General features: G+C 34.8%; 1 protein-coding gene across 6 annotated transcripts in view; it reads left to right on the forward strand.

The window, feature by feature from the left end:
* UBR3 (ubiquitin protein ligase E3 component n-recognin 3) overlaps positions 1-21,428 on the forward strand; it is a 225,045-nt gene that overhangs the window by 153,897 nt on the left and 49,720 nt on the right. For all 6 annotated transcript variants that reach the window (XM_027588550.2, XM_027588549.2, XM_027588553.2 and 3 more), the window contains one exon: positions 11,188-11,293. In XM_027588550.2, the coding sequence (XP_027444351.1) occupies positions 11,188-11,293 (106 nt within the window). The remainder of the gene's footprint in view (positions 1-11,187; positions 11,294-21,428) is intronic.

Genomic DNA, 21,428 nt, shown 5'->3' on the forward strand with positions numbered 1-21,428 from the left:
TAAAAGAATTTTTACATTGTCTAGATTAAAGAATATCTTTATATAAAAATAGTTTGTGTTGCCTACAGATTCCTATAATATACAGTGCTGCTGTTAGTTAATGAAGGCATTTGTACTGTATTTCGGTGTGGACATTAAAATGTATTAAAATTATGGATGTTTGCTTTTATTTATGAATATACTTTATATTGTAAAATGAACATGATTCTTCAATACTTTTTTGTAAGGGTAAGTTTGAGAGAAGTGTCATTTGGAACTTAATGTAGATTCTTCATGAATATGGTTTTGATGCTATCACTATTTAGTCATTGTTTTAGATAATTAATGTGAATACTAGGGGTAATATTACTTAATGTCAAGTACAGCTAATTATTTGTCCCAAATCACTGGAGTTAAAATATTACCTAACATGATCAGTACAGAAAATAAAAATTGCTTAAAATACATAATATATTATTTTGAAAAATGAATATATTTTCTTAAATGCTAAAAATATCAGTAGTTATTAAAAATTATCAACACATAGGTTTTTAAAAAATATATGTGTTTTTTTTTAAAGATTTTTATTTATTTGAAAGCAAGAGAGACAGAGATAGAGAGAGCACGAGCGGGGAGGGGAGGAAGAAGCAGGCTCCCTGCTGAGCAAGGAGCCTGATGTGGGGCTCCATCCCAGGACTCTGGGATCATGACCTGAGCCGAAGGCAGACGCTTAACCGACTGAGCCGCCCAGGTGTCCCCAAAAATATATATGTATTATTGTGAAAAGATATATATGTGTTTTGGGGATGATTTCAAAGCAAAGGACTGATCAAAAACATCTTAAATTATTTATTTGATTTTAATTAATTAATTTTTAAGTAGGGTCCATGCCCAGCATGGAGCCCAACATGGGGCTTGAACTCATGACCATGAGATAGAGACCTGAGCTGGGATCAGGAGTCAGATGCTTAACTGACTGAGCCACCCAAATGCTTCTCCTGGAATTTTTAATGTAACGATACAAACTGTGTGAAATTTCAGCTGAGTTACTTTTAAAATTCTTACTAGTTGTATTAGATTTTGATATTTTTTTGGGTTATCACTTGATTCCTAGAAATGTAAGGGTTGGAAGTTATTTTTTACTGACTATTTAGTATTTACTCACTTTTGTATATACTTAAACCCTACTTATACCCGGTGTTTTAGCATTATGTTTTAAAGGAGAAGTTGTTGATACATAGGAGTTTTAGCTTCTAGACTGTTTGAATTAGCAAAGACTGTAAATTCACTTATTTTAATTACCTTCTCTTATTAATTTATTCTTAATTGTTGTTTGGCATTGGCTAATAATATTCCAGAAACTGTTATATTAGAAAGTATTTAGTAAAGGAATTTCAGTCTTATGTTCAAAAGCTCTACTTCATTTTTTCCCCCCTCTGAGGTACTTAAATTTATCCAGAGACTTGTAAATAACAAATTTATTCAGAATCTTAAAAATAGTAGTGTAAAATTCTAGCAGCAACCACTTCAATTATCATCCTTAATTTTAAATTATTGAATTGATAGTTACTTCCACTTTCATTTCTTTTTATTTCCCCTTTCATGAATAAGCAATCATAATGTGCCAGTATAGAAAAGGTCCTGATGAAGATCATCCTAAATCTAAATTTAGTACTGTTTTCAGTTTTCTTTTTTTCTTATGATTTGTTAGTCCTCCCCCCACAAACTTTATTGAAGTATGATTGACAAATTATATTGTATTCAATTGTATATATTTAGGTTGTACAACATTAAAATCTTCATTTTTAAAGTTTTTTTTCATAATATTTTGGGGAAAGAGTAAGAAAATGTTCCACTAATTAAGCAAATGATATGGACCTTACACTTTTGAACAGTGTCCCATTACAACTTCTTGATAAAATTGAAGATTAGTCAAGAAAATATTTAATAAGTTTTGTCTGGAGTGGCTTGGGTAATGCCCAATAGATAATTATGGACGAGGACACACACACACACACACACACACACACACACACACACACACACACACACACACACACACACACAACTGAGAGCAGGAGATTGCTTTTTCTATAACAATGAAAGCAGAAAAATATTACTGGCCAAATTTATACTGAGAAATAAAACTGTAGTGGAACAGTGCCATTCAGCACTTACACATTCAAATTTTTTAAGTATTGAGGTAAAATGACCAGCACCCAATCATAAATGTTCATTCTTAAATATGTACCTGGGAAATTTTCCAAGGTAAAAAATGAGCAAAATTAATTAACAAAGCAGCATAGTATGGTATTTTAATAATACCTAACATTTGTAGTTTTAAAAGTTTGTGAAATGCTTTCACATAAATTATTTAGTCTTTAGAATGACCTTGTGAAATAGGTGTTACCACTTTTTCATCGGAAAGGAAACTGAAATTAGAGTGATTGCCTTGCCAAGTCATACAGCTGGAAAATATCAGAGCTTGCACTTGAACCCAGCTATTCTGACTCTAAATTTAGTTATGTAAGACATATCCTTTGCTCGTAAGTGTCCCAAAGGATACAGAACCTTTAAGAACTTTTACCCCTGGGCTTTAGTCAGAGACATCTTACTATATACTATTCCCTTGGGATCTTTCCAGGCTCTGCCTGCTAACACTTCTATTATTTTATCTATTTTCTTTCGTTAACTTTTCACTAAGATTCCTGTTTTTGTTTTGGACCACTCCTTCAGATATTTTCTCAAGCCCTGATTCTTCTTCCTTGGATACCAGTTGAGCTTTCTTTTATTTTTCACCAGTTTGCTGGCTGGTTCCCCCTTGTTTGAGATCATATTGAGCTGGTAAAATCAGTAACACTTTTGGTGGACATGGCATTTGAACATGACTATAAAAGATAAATAAATTTAGGATTTTTATTGCAAATTGATATATACACTGATAAATACCACCAATTTTGTTAACAATAGATGTAGGTAGGACAAAGCAGATGCAAAAATTAAAGGCATAACTTTTTATTAAGAATAATGAAAAATGAAGCGGGGGGAATCGGAGGGAGAGATGAACCATGAGAGACTGTGGACTCTGAGACACAAACTGAGGGTTTTAGAGTGGAGGGGGGGGTGGGGGGATGGGTTAGCCTGGTGATGGGTATTAAGGAGGGCACGTACTGCATGGAGCACTGGGTGTTATACAAAGACAATGGATCGTGGATCATCACATCAAAAACTAATGGGAGTAAGTCAAAGGGGGAGATGAACCAGGAGAGATGATGGACTCTGAAAAACAAACTGAGGTTTCTAGAGGGGAGGAGGGTAGGGGGATGGGTTAGCCTGGTGATGGGTATTAAAGAGGGCACATTCTGCATGGAGCACTGGGTGTTATGAACAAACAATGAATCATGGAACACTACACCAAAACAAATTATGTAATATATGGTGATTAACATAACAATAAAAAAGTTAAAAAAAAACTAATGGTGCATTGTATGGTGACTAACATAACATAATAAAATTTAAAACAACAAAAAAAGGAATAATGTTTTATTAAAATTAATTTCTTCATTCAAGTAATTCAAAAGTAGATATGGAGCTCCATAGATTCCAGTGAAATTAATAGCACAACAATTTCTCAAGTAGAAATTGTTGAAACCAGTGGCTAGAGTAGGAGTGGAAGGAAGAGGTGTCGTTTGATAAATTAATATTGGGGATAGTTTTTTAAAAATATCTATCTTTTGATAAACATCTTTCCATATCTTTGGGTCTAAGGCTTTCTATATATTACTATAGTTTAAGAAGCCACAGTTCACATCACAAATGAATTTCCTGATTTTATAGAGATTAAAAATTAAACTTTAGTCAAGAGAGGTTATGGCAGACCTTTGCTTTGACATTTTCATTGGGGGGGGCTCTAACAATTTTGATACAATTTATGATCTCATTAAGAAACGATGCATGTGTTTTGTTATTCATAGAAAGCAATCGAGCTTTGATGTGTACAGGCAACTTAAAATAATTTTAATTGCTCGAAGAATGAACTTTTGTTGAATTCAGAGTTAGAAGAATTATTTAATGTTAATTTCATCCTACTGTAAGACTGCATAAAGATGTTGTTGATTAAGATTGCAAAATTCCTCCTAAGTAGTCTGACCTTGTTCTTTAACAGTGGTAAATTCTGATATCTATATTTTATTAGGGTCTATTCTTAAGATTTAAAAATTATGAATTCTCCAAATAGGTTGAATCACAACTTTTGTTCTATTCTTTTTGTTACCCCATAACAAGAGGAAAATTTGGCCACCAAATCATTTTAGCAGTCAAAATGCATAAATTAATATTAAAAATATGCAAATTGCCTCCTGATTCTATTCTTTATGAATAGGCAGATGATTTGGGAGCAAGCTATTTTACCTCATGGATTCTCTTCCTTGTTGTACCCAACCAGAAGATTGTTATTAAGAACACAATTTTATAATGTATGTCAAGTCTTTATATATTATAAATCTTGATGTTACTATTTCTAGTACTTCAACATTACCTTTATCAAATTCGGGCATGGATATGTGGTTAAGGAGACCAGAAGCAAGATAAAAATTAATTTTTAGCTCAGTTTTTTTTTTTTTTAAGGGCTTAACTGTTCTGTTGATCTGTACAGAGATGAGATGAGGTGGTCAGAATGTGATTTATTATCAAAGATTGATATAGTTTATCTATTGGGAACAAAATACATTGTTAATTTGCGTAGGCCTGGGTTAGAGGGATAAGAGTGTGGCTTGAAAATTTGAGCTAAAAGGAGTGGCTTTATTATTTAAAGTCATTCTGAAGGTTCTATGTTTTGTGGCCAGGTAGTCAGGCCTTCCTGAATTTATGATTTGTGTATTCCAGGAACTAGGTACCACAGATAATAATTTCCACTATCAGGGCATAGGGGGCATGGGGGCCCTCAGATCTTGGTAGGCTTAGGGCAGGGCAGCTCCTTTCTTCTGGGAGATGTATGTATGATTAGAACTCCTGCCCCTCAGTTTTAAAGGTACTCAAATTAGACCTGAATTCATGGAGTGTGTCCTTTTTGATAAGGGGCAGTTGGGATTCTTAAGAACCAATGTTTTCTTTACCTTTCCTATGACTACCTATGTGTGGAAGCAGATTTGTGCCTCTCCTCATATTGTCCCAAGCAGTGTTTTAAATGTGAAGCAGGAGGCTGCCATTTAAACCTTAAAAGTAGAAGGAAAACAGTTCCATGAAATTATTACTAATGCTATGATACTTGAGGTGACCAGAGAATGATGGCACAGTGTGCCTGAGAATGGAGACACAGGAACTCTGAGAGACAGGAAAGGGACACAGCATGGAAAGCAGGAAGGTACTAAAGATAGCTTTTTCCTTTCACATTTTCCCATACTCACTTGGGGGACTAAAACCTCTCCTAAGTAAGCAAAGCGCTGCTACTTTATCCCTAAACTTGTCTGTGCCTTTATTGACTAGAAGCAACATAGGATACAGTGCTGGAAGGAGCACTGGGTTGGAGTTAGAAGATCTGGATTCTAGTCATGTTTGTTATCTTTTGGATTTTAGGAAAGTCACCTAATATTTTACCTTATTGTGAAAATAGGGATGATCATAGATGTGCTATCTAGTAACATATCTATCACGGTTAACTTAAAGATCGAATAGTAATAGATAAAACTCAAAGTATATATATATACACACATACTAACATATAGTTTATATATGAAACTGAAGTATTTTATATGTATTATTATTACTAAATTTTTTCTTTACCCTTCAAAGTTCCTACCATGACTAACACTTTATTCCCTGCCCTGCTTCCCATGGAGTGGTGAGGAGTAGAATGGGGTAAGATGAGTCAGCTCCTGTCACCCCATGGCATGAACCTCCTGTTTCTTTGGAACCAGAGCTGCAGATCTTCCCTTCTTAGACTTGTTCCTAGACTTCATTTGAGGAGCCATCTCCCATCTTTCTACAGCTAATTTCTCAGGAGTGTGTAGACGAACCAGGGTTAGCTGACTCAGCTGTGAGAGGAGTATATTCACATCTAGTATATTCACCTTGGACAAATTGGTCAGAACCATTTCCTTACTTTGATTGATCAGTTAAGGAGAAATTAAAATTTCTTTTTCCCCCATGGTAGTTCAGAGAGTCATTTGGCTAATTGAGTTTTTTCATTGACAATTATTTAATCAGTGATAACTGCACTGATAGGACTAAAATCTTGAATGACCTGAAATGCAGACCCAGTTAAGTTTACTATAGATAAATTTTAACAGTGGTACAATTTAACATGGAACCAATTTATAAAAGTTTTTAGGACAACTCTTTAACATATACTTCTGTCTTAATGATATGAATTCTACTAAGAAATAATCTACCAGTTTTAGATTACTAGTTATTTTAATATTGATAAAGGTAGAAGGGATTGTTAAAGCTTACCTTTTTGTTCCAGCTAAGAGTTCTTATAATTAAATCATAGGGTTTTTTGTTTGTTTGTTTTAAGGACAAACCAGTCTTTCAGTGGTGTTTCTATTTTAGTAAGGACATGTCTGTCTTGTGATTAAACACATTATAATACTTTAGACTTGTCACAGTTAGAAAGAATTTGATTTGGTATTGCAGAAAATAGAATTCTTTGTCCCAGGTGAGTTGTCAGAGCAACCAGTGTGGGGAGGAAGACGGTGAGAGCAAGTAGGTCAAGCACTGCTCTAGTAGTTAGAGTTGAGAGGTCAGTCTCTTTGGGGCAATAAAATTAGGGCTGCTTAATTGGCCTACTTCTTGGTTACTGAGCCAGTGTGTCATGACAAAAAAGGAAGAGTATAAATCCTTCATGAATTTTATGCTTATATTGTATGATTTTTTTCATAGGACTGTTGATTTATTCATGCAATATTCAGCATACTTAAACAAAATCCTATTAAATGCCAAGCACTGTGCTAGCCTACGAAGTACAAAGAAGAAGGGACACAATTATCTTCTTCAGGGATCTTACCATTAATGGGAGAGAAAAACATGTGAAAATAATTACTGGACTATATAAGAGCGATAAAAAGTTAACTCAAGGTATAGAGAATGTATAAAGCAAGGGACGATTACATCTGTCTCAGTTATGGTATTAGAGGAAACTTTACAGAGGAGCACTTGAACTAGCTCTTGAAAGATGAATCAGGTTTGCCTGGAGAACAAGAATGTATTATTCTGGGCTGAGAGAACAGCTTGCAGAGACAGAGTGAGACAACATAACACACTGCGGAATACTTGGAAAGGAAAGGGAAGAAAAAGGTTAAGAAATAAAAGATAGGGGTTATCTCATGAAGGGCTTTTGAAACCTATTCCTTCAGTGGTTCACCAACCAGTTATGAGATAATATGATAGACTTATTGTTTACAGGGATCGGGAGAGAGTGAAACAAAAGGCATGAAGCTGAATGAGCACTCTGTTGAGTAATCCAGTTGAGAAATGATGTAGCGGTGGAGTGAAGCAGAAGAGGATGGATCATAGGAGGTAGAACCAATAGGATTGGTAATCAGTTGGCTATGGAGGGCGAGAATGTGGGATTGAGTCCCCAAGTTTTTTTGTTTGTTTGTTTTGTGTTTGCAGGGGCAGTGATGTCATTCCCCTAAATAGGGATTATACGAGGAACTAAACATTGCAGCCCAGATAACATTGGGCTATATAATCAGTTTATTTTTGGATATATTGATTTTGTGGTGCCTGTTGAACATTGAAGAGCTAGAGAAATTTGTGAATTGTAAACTTATAAGTAGACATGGAAGTTGAATTTGGTGAAGTAGTGTGGGCAGAATGAAAGGGAAGGAGAACTAAGAAGGGTTCCTTTTCCTTTTCTTGTGGAGAATGCTACCTTTTAGGGTTTAACGGAGGAAGAAGAACATGTAAAAGTAACTGAGAAAGAACTGGGGGGGAATCAGGAATGAGTAGTACCAAAAGTTCAGGGGAAGAGAGAGAAGAGAAGAGACTTAAAAATATATATTAATATTTTTTGTGGAGTGGTTGTTTTATGTGGAGACCTGATGTTTGTAATGCCATAATTTCTAATTCTAATTGTAGTATCTCAAGTTTATAAGTATCAAATTTATTATTTGGAATTTATTCTTGCAAACCATATATGTGTATACATGTACGTAAGCACACCTATCTTCATACTACACGTATATGCGATTACTATAACAGGCTAGAAAGGTGGTATTATTCCCATTTTACAGATAATAAAACTAAGGTCTTTTGTCCAAGGACACATAATCAGTACAGAACTTGGATTCAAATCTAGGACTTCCTGGCTCCTACTAGACAGTGGTGCCTTGTATACATATGTTGAAATCATAGCACACCTCTAACTAAATTTAATGGTGTTTCTCATTTCCAGAATGCTTTTATAAATGTGGGTCTAACTTTAGAACTGTAAAACGTGTTGTTCCAGACAAGAAGTTATCTATTCTTTTTGCTGTTGTTATTCAAGATTTTAATGATATGATTTCTTGATAAAATTATTTTTCAACTTTTAAAATATCATACAAACGGTTGGTATTTAAAATGTTTTCTCATTGGGGTGCCTGGCTGGCTCAGTTGGAAGGGCATGCAACTCTTGATCTTGGGGTCGTGAATTTGAGCCCCACATGGGGTGTAGAGATTACTTAAATAAAACTTAAAAATGTTTTCTCATTAGTTTCAGTTTTTAACTTTTTGATTATGATCATCGGTTCTCCTTATCCTACATCTACTTCTGTCAATATTTGTCTAAGAGATCTTTTTGCTGCTAAATGAGAATTTATTACTGAGAGCCCTCAGACTAAATTTTGAAAAATACAGTGAATAGTGAAAGGTGTTGGTTGTTATTTGGCCAATTCTCTGTTTCCTACTGAAGTTATTTGTAGTTTCTAGCATTGTTTTTCAAAGGTAGATGTACCTCATTAGGTAAGTCTTCAGCTCTAAAGTCAATACCAAAGACTCTTGTTATATATTAATAGCTTTAGAAGATGCCTCAGAGTTACAGTATCAGTTTTTCATAGGAATGGAAAGGGGTATGTTTGTGTTAGAAAAGGAATTTTGCACTTTTCTTTTAATCATAAAAACCCTAGGGAGAACCAGAGTGGTAGAAATAACAAGGAAGTAGCAGATCTTGAATTCTATTCTTAGTTTTTCCATAGGTACTAGGGTGATCTGGCAAGGTTCTTCCTTTCTCTGGGCCTATTTCCTCATCTGCAGAAATGAGGGAATAGAAGAGATGAAAAAGTTTCCTTCAGCATATGTATTTCTTTAATTATGGTAGAGGTTAGATGGATTGCAGCATTATTTCTATGCCACCATGGTTTCAGTGCAAAACTAGTTAGTAAAATAGCAACTCCTATGTTTTTGATTAAATCAGATAAACTTTCTGATAACTGACTTTCATGTTGAAAGGAAATATTAAAAACAGCTCTTTTTAAAATTTTTTTTAATTTAAATTCAATTAGCCAACATATAGTATATACTTAGTTTTCCAAAGTAATTAAAAACAGCTCTTTGATTTAGTTAACACCTATATAAAAAATGTAAAACTCCACACCTTTCAATTTGAGTTAATATTTTTCTGCTAGAGGAATTTAGGTTTTTTTTATTTTAACACTTTCAGGTTTTTAGACACTTTTATTATAAATTATGTACTTGGTAAAAACAATCTCTTAAGTATAATTGAATTGAAATAAAATGACCAATATATCTTTCATCATTTTATTTCTCTGCTGAAAACATCCCTGTTGTCCATGTTATTAGTTGAACCAGTTTACTGGAAAAACTGGAAATTTGGGAAACTTAACTGGTCTCAAAACTGGGGATAACAAAGTAGAATTTTTGTGAAAAATAATTGAGATACTCTATGTTAAATAATTTCAAAATAGTGCCTGGCATGTAACAAATACTCAGCTAATGTGGGTATTAATAGGATGAAGAAATTTTAAGAGAGGATTTCTGCTGTACATTGACCTATAGACATGAGGCAAAGCAGGTTAAGGTATTTATATTCTGTTTGTTTTAGAGAGATAAGGATGAAACTTACAGATATTAAGAGTGTTAAGATTCAGTTCCCTTGCCCTCCTCCCATTTCTTCTACCTGCCCCACAGAGTGGAACATTTACTTTGTTCATCCTGTAGCTCTCATATGTCTTAAAATAGCTTCCCAAAACCACAACTACTACTATTACCCCTACTACTACCACACCCCCCCCCACAAGAATCATATTGGTGGATCTTAAATTAATCTAAAATATAGTTGGTTTCTAAGTCGTTGCTCAGAGAAACAAAATCTTGTTTCGTTTTGGGTTATTTTAATTTAGAGAGTAAGTGACAACAATATGCTTGTGTTATTTGGCTTCTTTTCTGTCTGGGTTTAAGAATTAATTTCAGTCATATGTCAGAAAGTACTATCTGATTTTCTAAAAAATGACTTTTTAGTCACACATGTTTTTGAGTATTTGTGGCAGAAAAATCTAATCCATTCCTTGTCATTTTTACCGCCAAAAAAGGACATGTGATATGAAAGCAAAATTTAGGGTTTTCTTCTGAATGATTTCGGAGAAAAGGCTCTTCCCCCCGCCCAAATCTCATGAGCAGAATTTTGTTGAAAGCTAACACTCATAGATTATTGTTAAGGTTTAGACTGAAGAATGGAAACAGCTAGAATAACTGTGCTAAGTAATATTGTTATTTCAGTTCTTTTTTCCTCATGTTGAATCAAAAGATAATGAAATCACAATTCAGTCTAAAGAGGATTTAGGGGAAAATACTACATAAATAATTTCATCTAACAGCAATTTATGTGGATGTCATTGTCAGTATCACTCAGGTTAGGGTATTGATAATAGTAAATCTTTGTTAGGGACAACCACAGGAGTGAGAAGTGCCAGTTGTCAAGTCTGATGCATAAAGCCAAGGAAAAGTAGGTCTGTGACAGGAGATGAGGAAAACAAACCATTCCAGTATTAATATTGAGCATAAGAATAGTCCAGATTCCAGTAGAAGTTTTTTGGATATATATTTCAGTATTTACCTTAAAAGAGAGCATGAAGTAGTTGATACTTAAACTTGGTGAATTATAATTATCATGGGAAATATTTCCACATGAATTAGCTAGAAATTTTGTCTGAATTTTGTCCTGGAAGAATTGTGTGAACTTTCTAATTACCTTTTCTTCAATTTATTTAGATCAACTGTTCCATGTATTAGCCTTGCACATGCGGCTTTATAGCATTGATTCTGAGTATAATCCCTGGAGAAAGCTTACGCAATTAGTAGAAGAGGTGAATTCGCAGTAAGTATTACTGAGAGATTAAAGTAAATTAAAACTGTTTTTGAGAAACAGTTACATATTGAAATAGAATTAAAATTCTTTATGAATATGTGAATTTTCCTTATTAAACATAGAAATATATAAAAAATGTTTACCATTATACTTGCAGTAAAAATTGTATAAAAACTCATACCAAGCAAGAAAATGTTTTAAAGAATCCCATTAATTTTTATGCAGTTAAAAAGTTTGAATGGAGGTGCACAATGACTGATTGCCCCTCTTTTTATGTCAGAATTGATCAGTGGGTTCAGGTAGCCTTAGTTTGATACCTTTATTGTAAAGTTCTCCATCAGCCTTACACCCAGTGATTTTTGTAACCCATCATGATTCTTGCCTAACTCTAGTATTTCATTAGGTAATTCAAAGTGTGATTTAAAAAACAAAACAAAACAAAAACAAAAAACCTTACTTCTTATTTATTAGCTAGGAATGATTTTTTTTAATAAAGGAAAACTTTCCCATATCATCTCTTTGGTTACCCTGAAATATAGTTTGGCATGATGAATGCTTGATTTTTCCCAGTTTATAAGTTTTCAAAGAAGTGAGTTGATGCCCTAGCAACTTCCAGTGGTGACCAGTAAGTTGTGGTTATTTATTTGATGATATCATAATTTTTATATATTTGATGTTGTTCACTCCATTTCAGACACTTTTCAGTGCAAATTGTCCCTTTTTATTTTAATTTTTATTGAAGTATAATTGACATACCATATCCTATTAGTTTTATGCATACATTCATAGAGATTCAGTGTTTCTGTACATTACAAAATGATCTCCACAGTAAGTCTAGTCACCATCTGTCACTGTACAAAGTTATTACAATGTTACTGACTATAGTCCCTATGCTGTATATTACATCCCCATGGCTTATTTTATTAACTAGAAATTTGTACCTCTTAATCCCCTTCACCTATTTCACCCATCCCCAATTCCTCTCCACTCTGGTAACCATCAGTTTGTTTCCTGTATTTATGAGTTTGCTTCTGATTTGTTTTGTCTGCTTGGTTGTTTTGTTTTTTAGATTCCACATGTAAGCGTGAGATCATATAGAATTTGTCCGTCTGACTTAATTTCACCGAGCGTAATACCCTCTAGGTCCATCCATGTTGTCACAAATGGCATGATTTCATTCTTTTTTATGGCTGAGTAATGTTCTATTGTACGTGTGTGTGTATGTACACACGTGTGTATATATACACATCACACCTTCTTTATCTATCTATTGATGGACACTTAGGTTGCTTCCATATCTTGGTTATTGTAAATAATGCTGCCGTGAACACAGAGGTGTGTATATCTCTTCCCTAGTGCTGGCAAGAATGTGGAGACAAGGGAACCCTCATACACTGTTAGTGGGAATGTAAATTGGTACAGCCACTATGGAGGTTCCTCAGAAAATTAAAAATAGAACTACCACCATACAATCCTGCAATTCTGCTTCTAGGTATTTACCCAAAGAAAGTGAAGACACTGATTTGAAGAGATATATATTGCTCTCTTTTAGGTTAGTGAGAATCCCTTTAGGATGGCTGTTGTACGTTGACATGATCCAGGTAGTCTTTGATAATATCCTTGCTTTCTGGCACAATAAGTTAATTTAGGCTTATTTTGTACATTTTACACTCTCTACCTGGCATCAGCCATTTCTCTGTGGAGTTCCTTTTAATGGGAAATGGTATTTAGAGATGACAATCTGGTATATATCGCTGTTGTGTTACCACAATAATTTATAGGCTTATAGGCCATTCCAGTGGACAGTTAGGAAGTCTTTTTTAAAAGATTTATTTATTTTAGAGAGAGAGAGCAGACAAGCAGGGGGAGGGAGAGGGACAGGCAGATTCTGCCCTGAGTGTGGAGCCAGACGTGGGGCTCGATCTCAGGACCCTGAGATAATGACCAGAGCCGAAATCAAGAGTCAGTCATTTAACTGACTGAGCCACCCAGGCACCTCATAAGTTTTTTTTTTTTTTTTTTAATGAGTAAAAGATCCTGAGTTCTTACTGGTATTTGTAATTCAAATATAAGATTGCAAAGTTATATTTTATTTCTTTTTTGTTATTTCCATCTTTTTTCTCTTATTCTGAAAAATCTGTTTATAATATTAACTTTATTACTACTTCCATCACCTACAGTATAACAATAATTATTTTGAAAAAAATGATATTATTACTGACTGTAAGTTCTTTTGACCTAGAGCATATACCACTAGGGATGTACAGGCAAAACATTGTTTTTAAGTCATTTAAAGGAACTTTTTTTCTTGTGTCTTTATGCCTTCAACTTGATTTATAGTGAGATTCGCTTGTTTCAGTTCTTTTTTTCTCAGTATTTAAAGATTACATTTTCCCCCTTGATTTATTATCTTAATTTTGTAAAACTTATATTTTTCCAAATATAAGGAAAAACTGTGTGATAAAGTAAATTCAGAGGCCTCTATCTCCCATTCATGCCCATTTGCATTTCTTTTTGGGAACTCTTTTTCTGTTGCCCATTTCTAAAAATTGAATTGTTGGTGTTTTTCCTCTTCATTTTAAAAACATGTTTATAAATCATGGATATTAGTCTTTTGTATTTTAAGTTGCAAATATATTTCAGTAGATTGTCAAGTATGTTTTTAGTTAATGATTTTTTTGCCATCCAAAGTTTTTTCTTTAATGTCATGTTTATTAATCTTTTCGTTTATTAATTCTGGAATTTGACTCATCTTTATTCAGGTCTTACCCCCCTCCCTGGTTATAAAGAAATTCACTCGGGTTTCTTTTCCTTTTTTTTTTAATTGAGATATTATTGACATATAAACATTATATTAGTTTCAGGAGTAATGAAACTGATTAGAACATAATGATTTGATATTTGTATATATTGTGAAATGATCACCGTAGTAAGTCTAGTTAACATCTGTCACTGCACGTAATTACAGTCTTTTTTTTCTTGTGATGAGAACTTCTAAGTTCTCTTACCAACTTTTTTTTTTTTTTTAAGATTTTACTTATTTTTGTGTGCGCGTGCACAGGAGAGAACAAACATGGGGGTGGGGCAAGGAAGAAGCAGACTCCCTGCTGAGCAGGGAGCCTGATGCGGGACTTGATCCCAGGACCCTGGGATCATGACCTGAGCTGAAGGCAGATGCTTAACTGACTGAACCACCCAGGCACCCTCTTAGCAACTTTCAAATACACAGCACAGTATTATTAACTATAGTCACCATGCTGTACATTACATCCCCATATTGTCAAAAATGGCAGGGTTTCCTTCTTTTTTTTTAATGGATGAATAGGTATTCCTCTGTGTGTGTGTGTGTGTTTGTGAGTGTCTATTACATTTCCTTTATCCATTCATCCATTGATGGACACTTGGATTGTTTCCTTGTCTTGGTGACTGTAAATAAAGCTGTAGTGAACTTGAGGATGCATATATTTTTTTGAGTTACTGTTTTTATTTCCTTTGGATAAATACCCAGAAGTGGAATTGCTGGATCATGTGGTAGTCGTATTTTTAGTTTTTTTGAGGAACCTCCATACTGTTTATTATAATGGCTGTACCAGTTTACATTCCCACCAGCAATGCACAAAGGTTCCTTTTTGCCACATTCTTATCAACACTTGGTATTTCTTTTTGATAATAGCCATGTTAACAGTTGTGAAGTGATATCTCATTGTGGTTTTGATTTGCATTTCCTTGATGATTAGTGATGTTGAGCACCTTTTCAGTACCTTTTGGTCATCTGTATGTATTCTTTGGGAAAATGTCTGTTCAGATCCTCTGCTCATTTTTTAATTGGCTTGTTTTTTTGGTATTGAGTTGTATGAATTCCTTATATATTTTGGATATTAACCTCTTACCAGGTGTACGATTCTTCTAATACTTCTCTGACTTCAGTTTTTACATTTGGATCTCTATTTGGAATTTATCATGATATCTGATATAAGAAATGGATCCAATTTTATTTTTTTCCATATAGCTACCAGATGTCCTATTGCTTTGCCTTCCCTACAATAGTAAATTAAAACAGAACTACCAAAAAAAAAAAAAAAAAAGAAAGGGGAAAAAAAGGTGAGAAAGCACTTTGTTTACTGATGTGGAAAGATCTCCATCAAGATACAATGTTAAGAGAAAAATACAGGAGAAAAAATGTGCACATTATGCCACCACTTGTGTAATCAAGTAGGGCTGAGAAAGTTCATTTGTATTTGCTTGTTAAAACAAACCAGACCCACACATATCTGGGTATTGGATTTATAGCGTAGATGGCACTGAGGAGCAGTGAGGGAAGCATAGCCTTTACAATAAATGGTGCTGGGTTAATTGGAAATTTGTATGAGAAGTAATAATATTGACCCCTATCTCATACAGAACCTACTCACATTTTGCCAGTTGTTTCAGAAATGTCCTAGAAATGCAAATGCAATGCAAAGAGAATTCAAGATTGTTCTTGCGTTTAGAGTGTCCTATCTCATTCCTTTAATCTGAAATTGTTCCCAACTTTTTCTTTGTATTTCATGACATTAACATTTTTTTTTAAAGAGCTCAGGCCAATTATTTTGTAGACTCCCTCAATTTATTTTTATTTATTTTTAAATTTTTAAAAAGATTTTATTTGACAGAGAGACACAGAGACACACAGAGAGAGAGGGAACACAAGCAGTGGGGGAATGGGAAAGGGAGAAGCAGGCTTCTGCAGAGTGGGGAGCCTGATGTGGGGCTCGATCCCAGGACCCTGGGATCCTGACCTGAGCCAAAGGCAGACGCTTAACGACTGAGCCACTCAGGCCCCCCTCCCTCAATTTATTTTTGTTCAGTAGTTTCTTGTGGTTAGATTCAGATGATAAACTTTTGGCAGAAATATCACAAAAGTAACATATTCTTTTTAGTGCATCGTATTAGGTACATGCTGTTGATTTGTCTTGTTATTGATGATAATGACTCTGATCACTTGGTTAATGTGGTATCTGCCATTTTTTTTAACTAAATTTATTATTTCATCCTTTGTAATTAGTAATTACAGTTGCCTTCTGTAATACTTTGAGGCTATGAATATATTCTGCTACTTCTCAAAAAAATGTGTGTATGTTTTGTGTTTATAGACAAAATTAGCAAGCTATGAGTGTTTTGCATGTTATGGCTAAGGAAAGTTACGTTTCTTGACTTTAGCTTGTAATTTTCTTTCCTAGCTAGACTTGCATCCTCAAGGGCAGGAATGTGTACAAGTAAAATATTAGAAGACCTAATTCTCTGAGTCTAAAGATGTTTAGCAAACAAAAGGTTTCCTAAGTGTAGTATTGATGAATTAAAAGTTTTAAGGACTAGACATAGGTACTATGCTTTCAATACTGTTTGTCAGATGTGTTCTTACCAACCCCTAGGATTTAATACCCACTTAGGTTAGGAGTAAATGCTGTGAACACTTAACCAGTGATTGTTTCATGCTAGGTATTTTTGAGCTTTGCGTATATAATCTAATTTAATCATCACTATAACTGTATACACGAGGTACCATTGTTATCCCAAGTTTTACATATGAAGAACCTGAGGCTTAGAAAAATTAATTGGGGTGCCTGGGGGGCTCAATCAGTTAAGCATCTGACTCTTGATCTCAGCTCAGCTCAGGTTCTTGATCTGAGGGTCATGAGTTCAGGCTCCATGTTGGGCTCCATGCTGGGTGTGGAGCCTACTTAAAAAAAAGAAAATTAACATGGTTTTTAGGGGCACACAGCTGTTAAGAAATGGGGTGGCATTTGAATCCATATCTTTCTGATTCAAGATCCTAAGTCTTAACTATTACCCTGTTTCCTTTCTTAGTAGTAAGAGATCCAAGCAATTTCTGGAAAATCTGGTTGATCCTCCCCCCCTGTATTTGTTCTCATTTTTATGGTTCTTTAACTCACTAACTTATAATATTATAGTTGATTATAGTATGATATCGGTGTTTCCTACTTATATATTAGATTTTAGAAAAGACTGAAGTATCTTTTTCTATTTTCTCACTTTTAATACTTGCCCAACATAAAATTTATGTCTAATGATAGAGGTTTCTCATATATACATTTTTCTTTAATCCTCTTGAAAGTTATTTATTTCCTTTTAATCTCACTGTGTTGATAATCACTTTGGTTTAAAAAAAAAAAAGGAAACTCAAGCCTATTAAATCTGATCCACCATTTCCTCTTATCATCCATAGAGTTGATAGAAGTATACAGTTTTTATAATCTGGATTTTGAAGATTATTTAAAAACTTTAAGAAATAAATAATTACGTATTTTAAGATATTTTTTATATTTTAAAATATTAAACATTAAAAGTGTAAACATTTGTCATTGCAAATGGCAAGGTTTCAATTTTTTATGGTTGCATAATATTCCAGTGTGTGTGTGTGTGTGTGTGTGTGTGTGTGTGTGCGTGTGTGTATTCCATATCTTTATCCATTCATCTGTTGATGGACATCTGGCCTCTTCCCATGAACATAGTTATCACAATGATGGTATTAAACCCCACAGTCAAAATTTTTCATTCTCTTTTCTAAATGGGGTATATCCACTCATTCATTCATTCTGATTATGTGCCTGCTGTGTGCCAGGAAAGATCCATTTCTGTGTCTTCAGAATGATTGTTTTTGTCTTTGCAGCCAACAAGCTCCAGGTTATTATTAATTTTTTTCCTGATTATAAAATTATATTTAGGTACAATGTTTAGAATGTGCAAAAATGGTAAGGAAAAAAATGAAAGAATCCACAATATTTATTTATAATTTAGTTTTTTATATTAACATATAACGTATTATTTGTTTCAGGGGTACAGTTCTATGATTCATCAGTCTTATATAATACCAAGTGCTCCTTACATCACATACCCTCCCCAGTGTCCATCACCCAGTTACCCTAGCCCCCCACACTCCTCCCCTCCAGCAACCCTCAGTTTGTTTCCTAAGAGTAAGAGTCTCTTATGCTTTGTCTCCCTCTCTTGTTTCATTTTTTCCTCTCTTCCCCTATGATCCTCTGCCTTGTTTCTTAAGTTCCAAATATCAGTGAGATCATATGATAATGGTCTTTCTCTGATTGACTTATTTCACTTAGCATGATGCCCTCTAGTTCCATCCATGTTGTTGCAAATGGCAAGGTTTCAATTTTTGATGGCTGCGTAATATTCCTGTGTGTATATGTGTGTGTGTGTGTGTGTGTGTGTGTATTCCACATCCTTATCCATTCATCTGTCGATGGACATCTGGCCTCTTTCCATAGTTTGGCTATTGTGGACATTGCTGCTATATACATTGGGGTGCAGGTGCCCCTTTGGATCACTACATTTGTATATTTGGGGTAAATCCCCAGTAGTGCAATTGCTAGGTCATAGGGTAGCTCTATTTTCAACTTTTTGAGGAACCTCCATACTGTTTTCCAGATTGGCTGCACCAGCTTGCATTCCCACCAACAGTGTAAGAGGGTTCCCCTTTCTCCACATTCTTGCCAACATTTGTTGTTTCCTGACTTGTTAATTTTAGCCATTCTGACTGGTGTAGGTGGTATATCTCGTTGTGGTTTTGATTTGTATTTCCGTAATGCCAAATGATGTTGAGCACTTTTTCATGTGTCTGTTGGCCATTTGGATGTCTTCTTTGCAGAAATGTCTGTTCATGTCTTCTGCCCATTTCTTGATTGGATTATTTGTTCTTTGGGTGTTGAGTTTGATAAGTTTTTTTTTTAGATTTTGGATACTAGCCCTTTATCTGATATGTCATTTGCAAATATCTTCTCCCATTCTGTCGGTTGTCTTTTGGTTTTGTTGACTCTTTCCTTTTTTTTTCTTTATCTTGATGAAGTCCCAATAGTTCATTTTTGTCCTTGCTTCCCTTGCCTTTGGAGACATGTCTAGCAAGAAGTTGCTGCGGCTGAGGTTGAAGAGGTTGCTGCCTGTGTTCTCCTCAAGGATTTTGATGGATTCCTGTCTCACATTTAGGTCTTTCCTCCATTTTGAGTCTATTTTTGTGTATCATGTGAGGAAATGGTCCAGTTTCATTCTGCATGTGGCTGTCCAATTTTCCCAACACCATTTGTTGAAGAGACTGTCTTTTCTTTCCTGCTTTGTTGAAGATTAGTTGACCATAGAGTTGAGGGTCCATTTCTGGGTTCTCTATTCTGTTCCATTGATCTATGTGTCTGTTTTTGTGCCAGTACTATACTGTCTTGATAATTACAGTTTTGTAATAGAGCTTGAAGTCCGGAATTGTGATGCCACCAGCTTTGGTTTTCTTTTTCAACATTCCTTTGGCTATTCAGGATCTTTTCTGGTTCCATACAAATTTTAGGATTATTTGTTCCAGCTCTGTGGAAAACGTTGATGGTATTTTGATAGGGATTGCATTGAATGTGTAGATTGCTCTGGGTAGCATAGACATTTTAACAGGATTTGTTCTTCCAATCCATGAGCATGGAACATTTTTCCATTTTTCTGTGTCTTCCTCAATTTCTTTCATGAGTATTCTATAGTCTTGGAGTAGAGATCCTTTGTCTCTTTGGTTAGGTTTATTCCTAGCTATCATATGGTTTTGGGTGCAGTTGTAAATGGGATTGACTCCTTAATTTCTCTGTCTTCTGTCTTGTTGTTGGTGTATACAAAAGCAGCTGATTTCTGTGCATTGATTTTATATCCTGCCACTTTACTGAATTCCTGTATGAGTTCTAGCAATTTTGGGGTGGAGTCTTTTGGGTTTTCCACATAGAGTATCATGTCATCTGCAAAGAGTGAGAGTTTGATTTCTTCTTTACCTATTTGGATGCCTTTTATTTTTATTGTCTGATTGCTGAGGCTAGGACTTCTATACTATGTTGAACAGCAGTGGTGAGAGTGGACATCCCTGCCATGTTCCTGGCCTTAGGGAAAAAGCTCTCAGTTTTTCCCCATTGAGAATGATATTTGCTGTGGGTTTGTCATAGATGGCTTTTATGATATTGAGGTATGTACCTTTTATCCCTACACTGTAAAGAGTTTTAATCAAGAAAGTATGCTGAACTTTGTCAAATGGTTTTTCTGCAACTATTGAGAGGATCATATGGTTCTTGTTCTTTTATTAATGTATTGTATCACATTGATTGATTTGCAGATGTTGAACCAACCTTGCAGCCCAGAAATAAATTCCAGTTGGTCGTGGTGAATAATCCTTTTACTGTACTGTTGGATCCTATTGGCTAGTATCTTGTTGAGAATTTTTGCATCTATGTTCACCAGGGATATTGGTCTGTAATTCTCCTTTTTGGTGAGGTCTTTGTCTGGTTTGGGGATCAAGGTAATTAATGTTGGCCTCATAAAAAGAGTTTGGAAGTTTTCCTTCCATTTTGATTTTTTGAAACAGCTTCAGAAGAATAGGTATTAATTCTTCTTTAAATGTTTGGTAGAATTCTCCTGGAAAGCCATCTGGCTCTGGGCTCTTGTTTGTTAGGAGATTTTTGCTTACTGCTTCAGTTTCCTTACTGGTTATGGGTCTGTTCAGGTTTTCTATTTCTTCTTCCTGGTTCAGTTTTGGTAGTTTATACGTCTCTAGGAATGCATCCATTTCTTCCAAATTGCCTAATTTGTTGGCATATGAGAACATAATATGTTCGGGGCGGCTGGGTGGCTCAGTTGGTTAAGCGTCTGCCTTTGGCTCAGGTCATGATCCCAGGGTCCTGGAATCGAGCCCCACATCGGGTTCCTGGCTCAGTGAGGAGCCTGCTTCTCCCTCTCCCCACTGCTCATGCTCTCTCTCGCTGTCTCTCTCTCTAATAAATTTAGAAAAGAGAGAACATAATATGTTCTTATAATTGTTTGTATTTCTTTGGTGTTGGTTGTGATCTCTCCTCTTTCATTCATGATTTTATTTATTTGGGTCTTTTCTCTTTTCTTTTTGTTAGGTCTGGCCAGGGGTTTATCATTCTCATTAATTCCTTTAAAGACCCATCTCCTAGTTTGTTGATCTGTTCTACTGTTCTTTAGGTTTCTATTTCATTGATTTCTATTCGAATCTTTGTTATTTCTCTTCTCCTGCTGCGTTTAGGCTTTATTTGCTGTTCTTTTTCCAGCTTCTTTAGGTATAGGGTTAGGTTTTGTATTTGAGACCTTTCTTGTT

The sequence above is a fragment of the Zalophus californianus genome, chromosome 3, assembly GCF_009762305.2.
Source record: "Zalophus californianus isolate mZalCal1 chromosome 3, mZalCal1.pri.v2, whole genome shotgun sequence".
In the NCBI taxonomy this organism is placed as follows: domain Eukaryota; kingdom Metazoa; phylum Chordata; class Mammalia; order Carnivora; family Otariidae; genus Zalophus; species Zalophus californianus.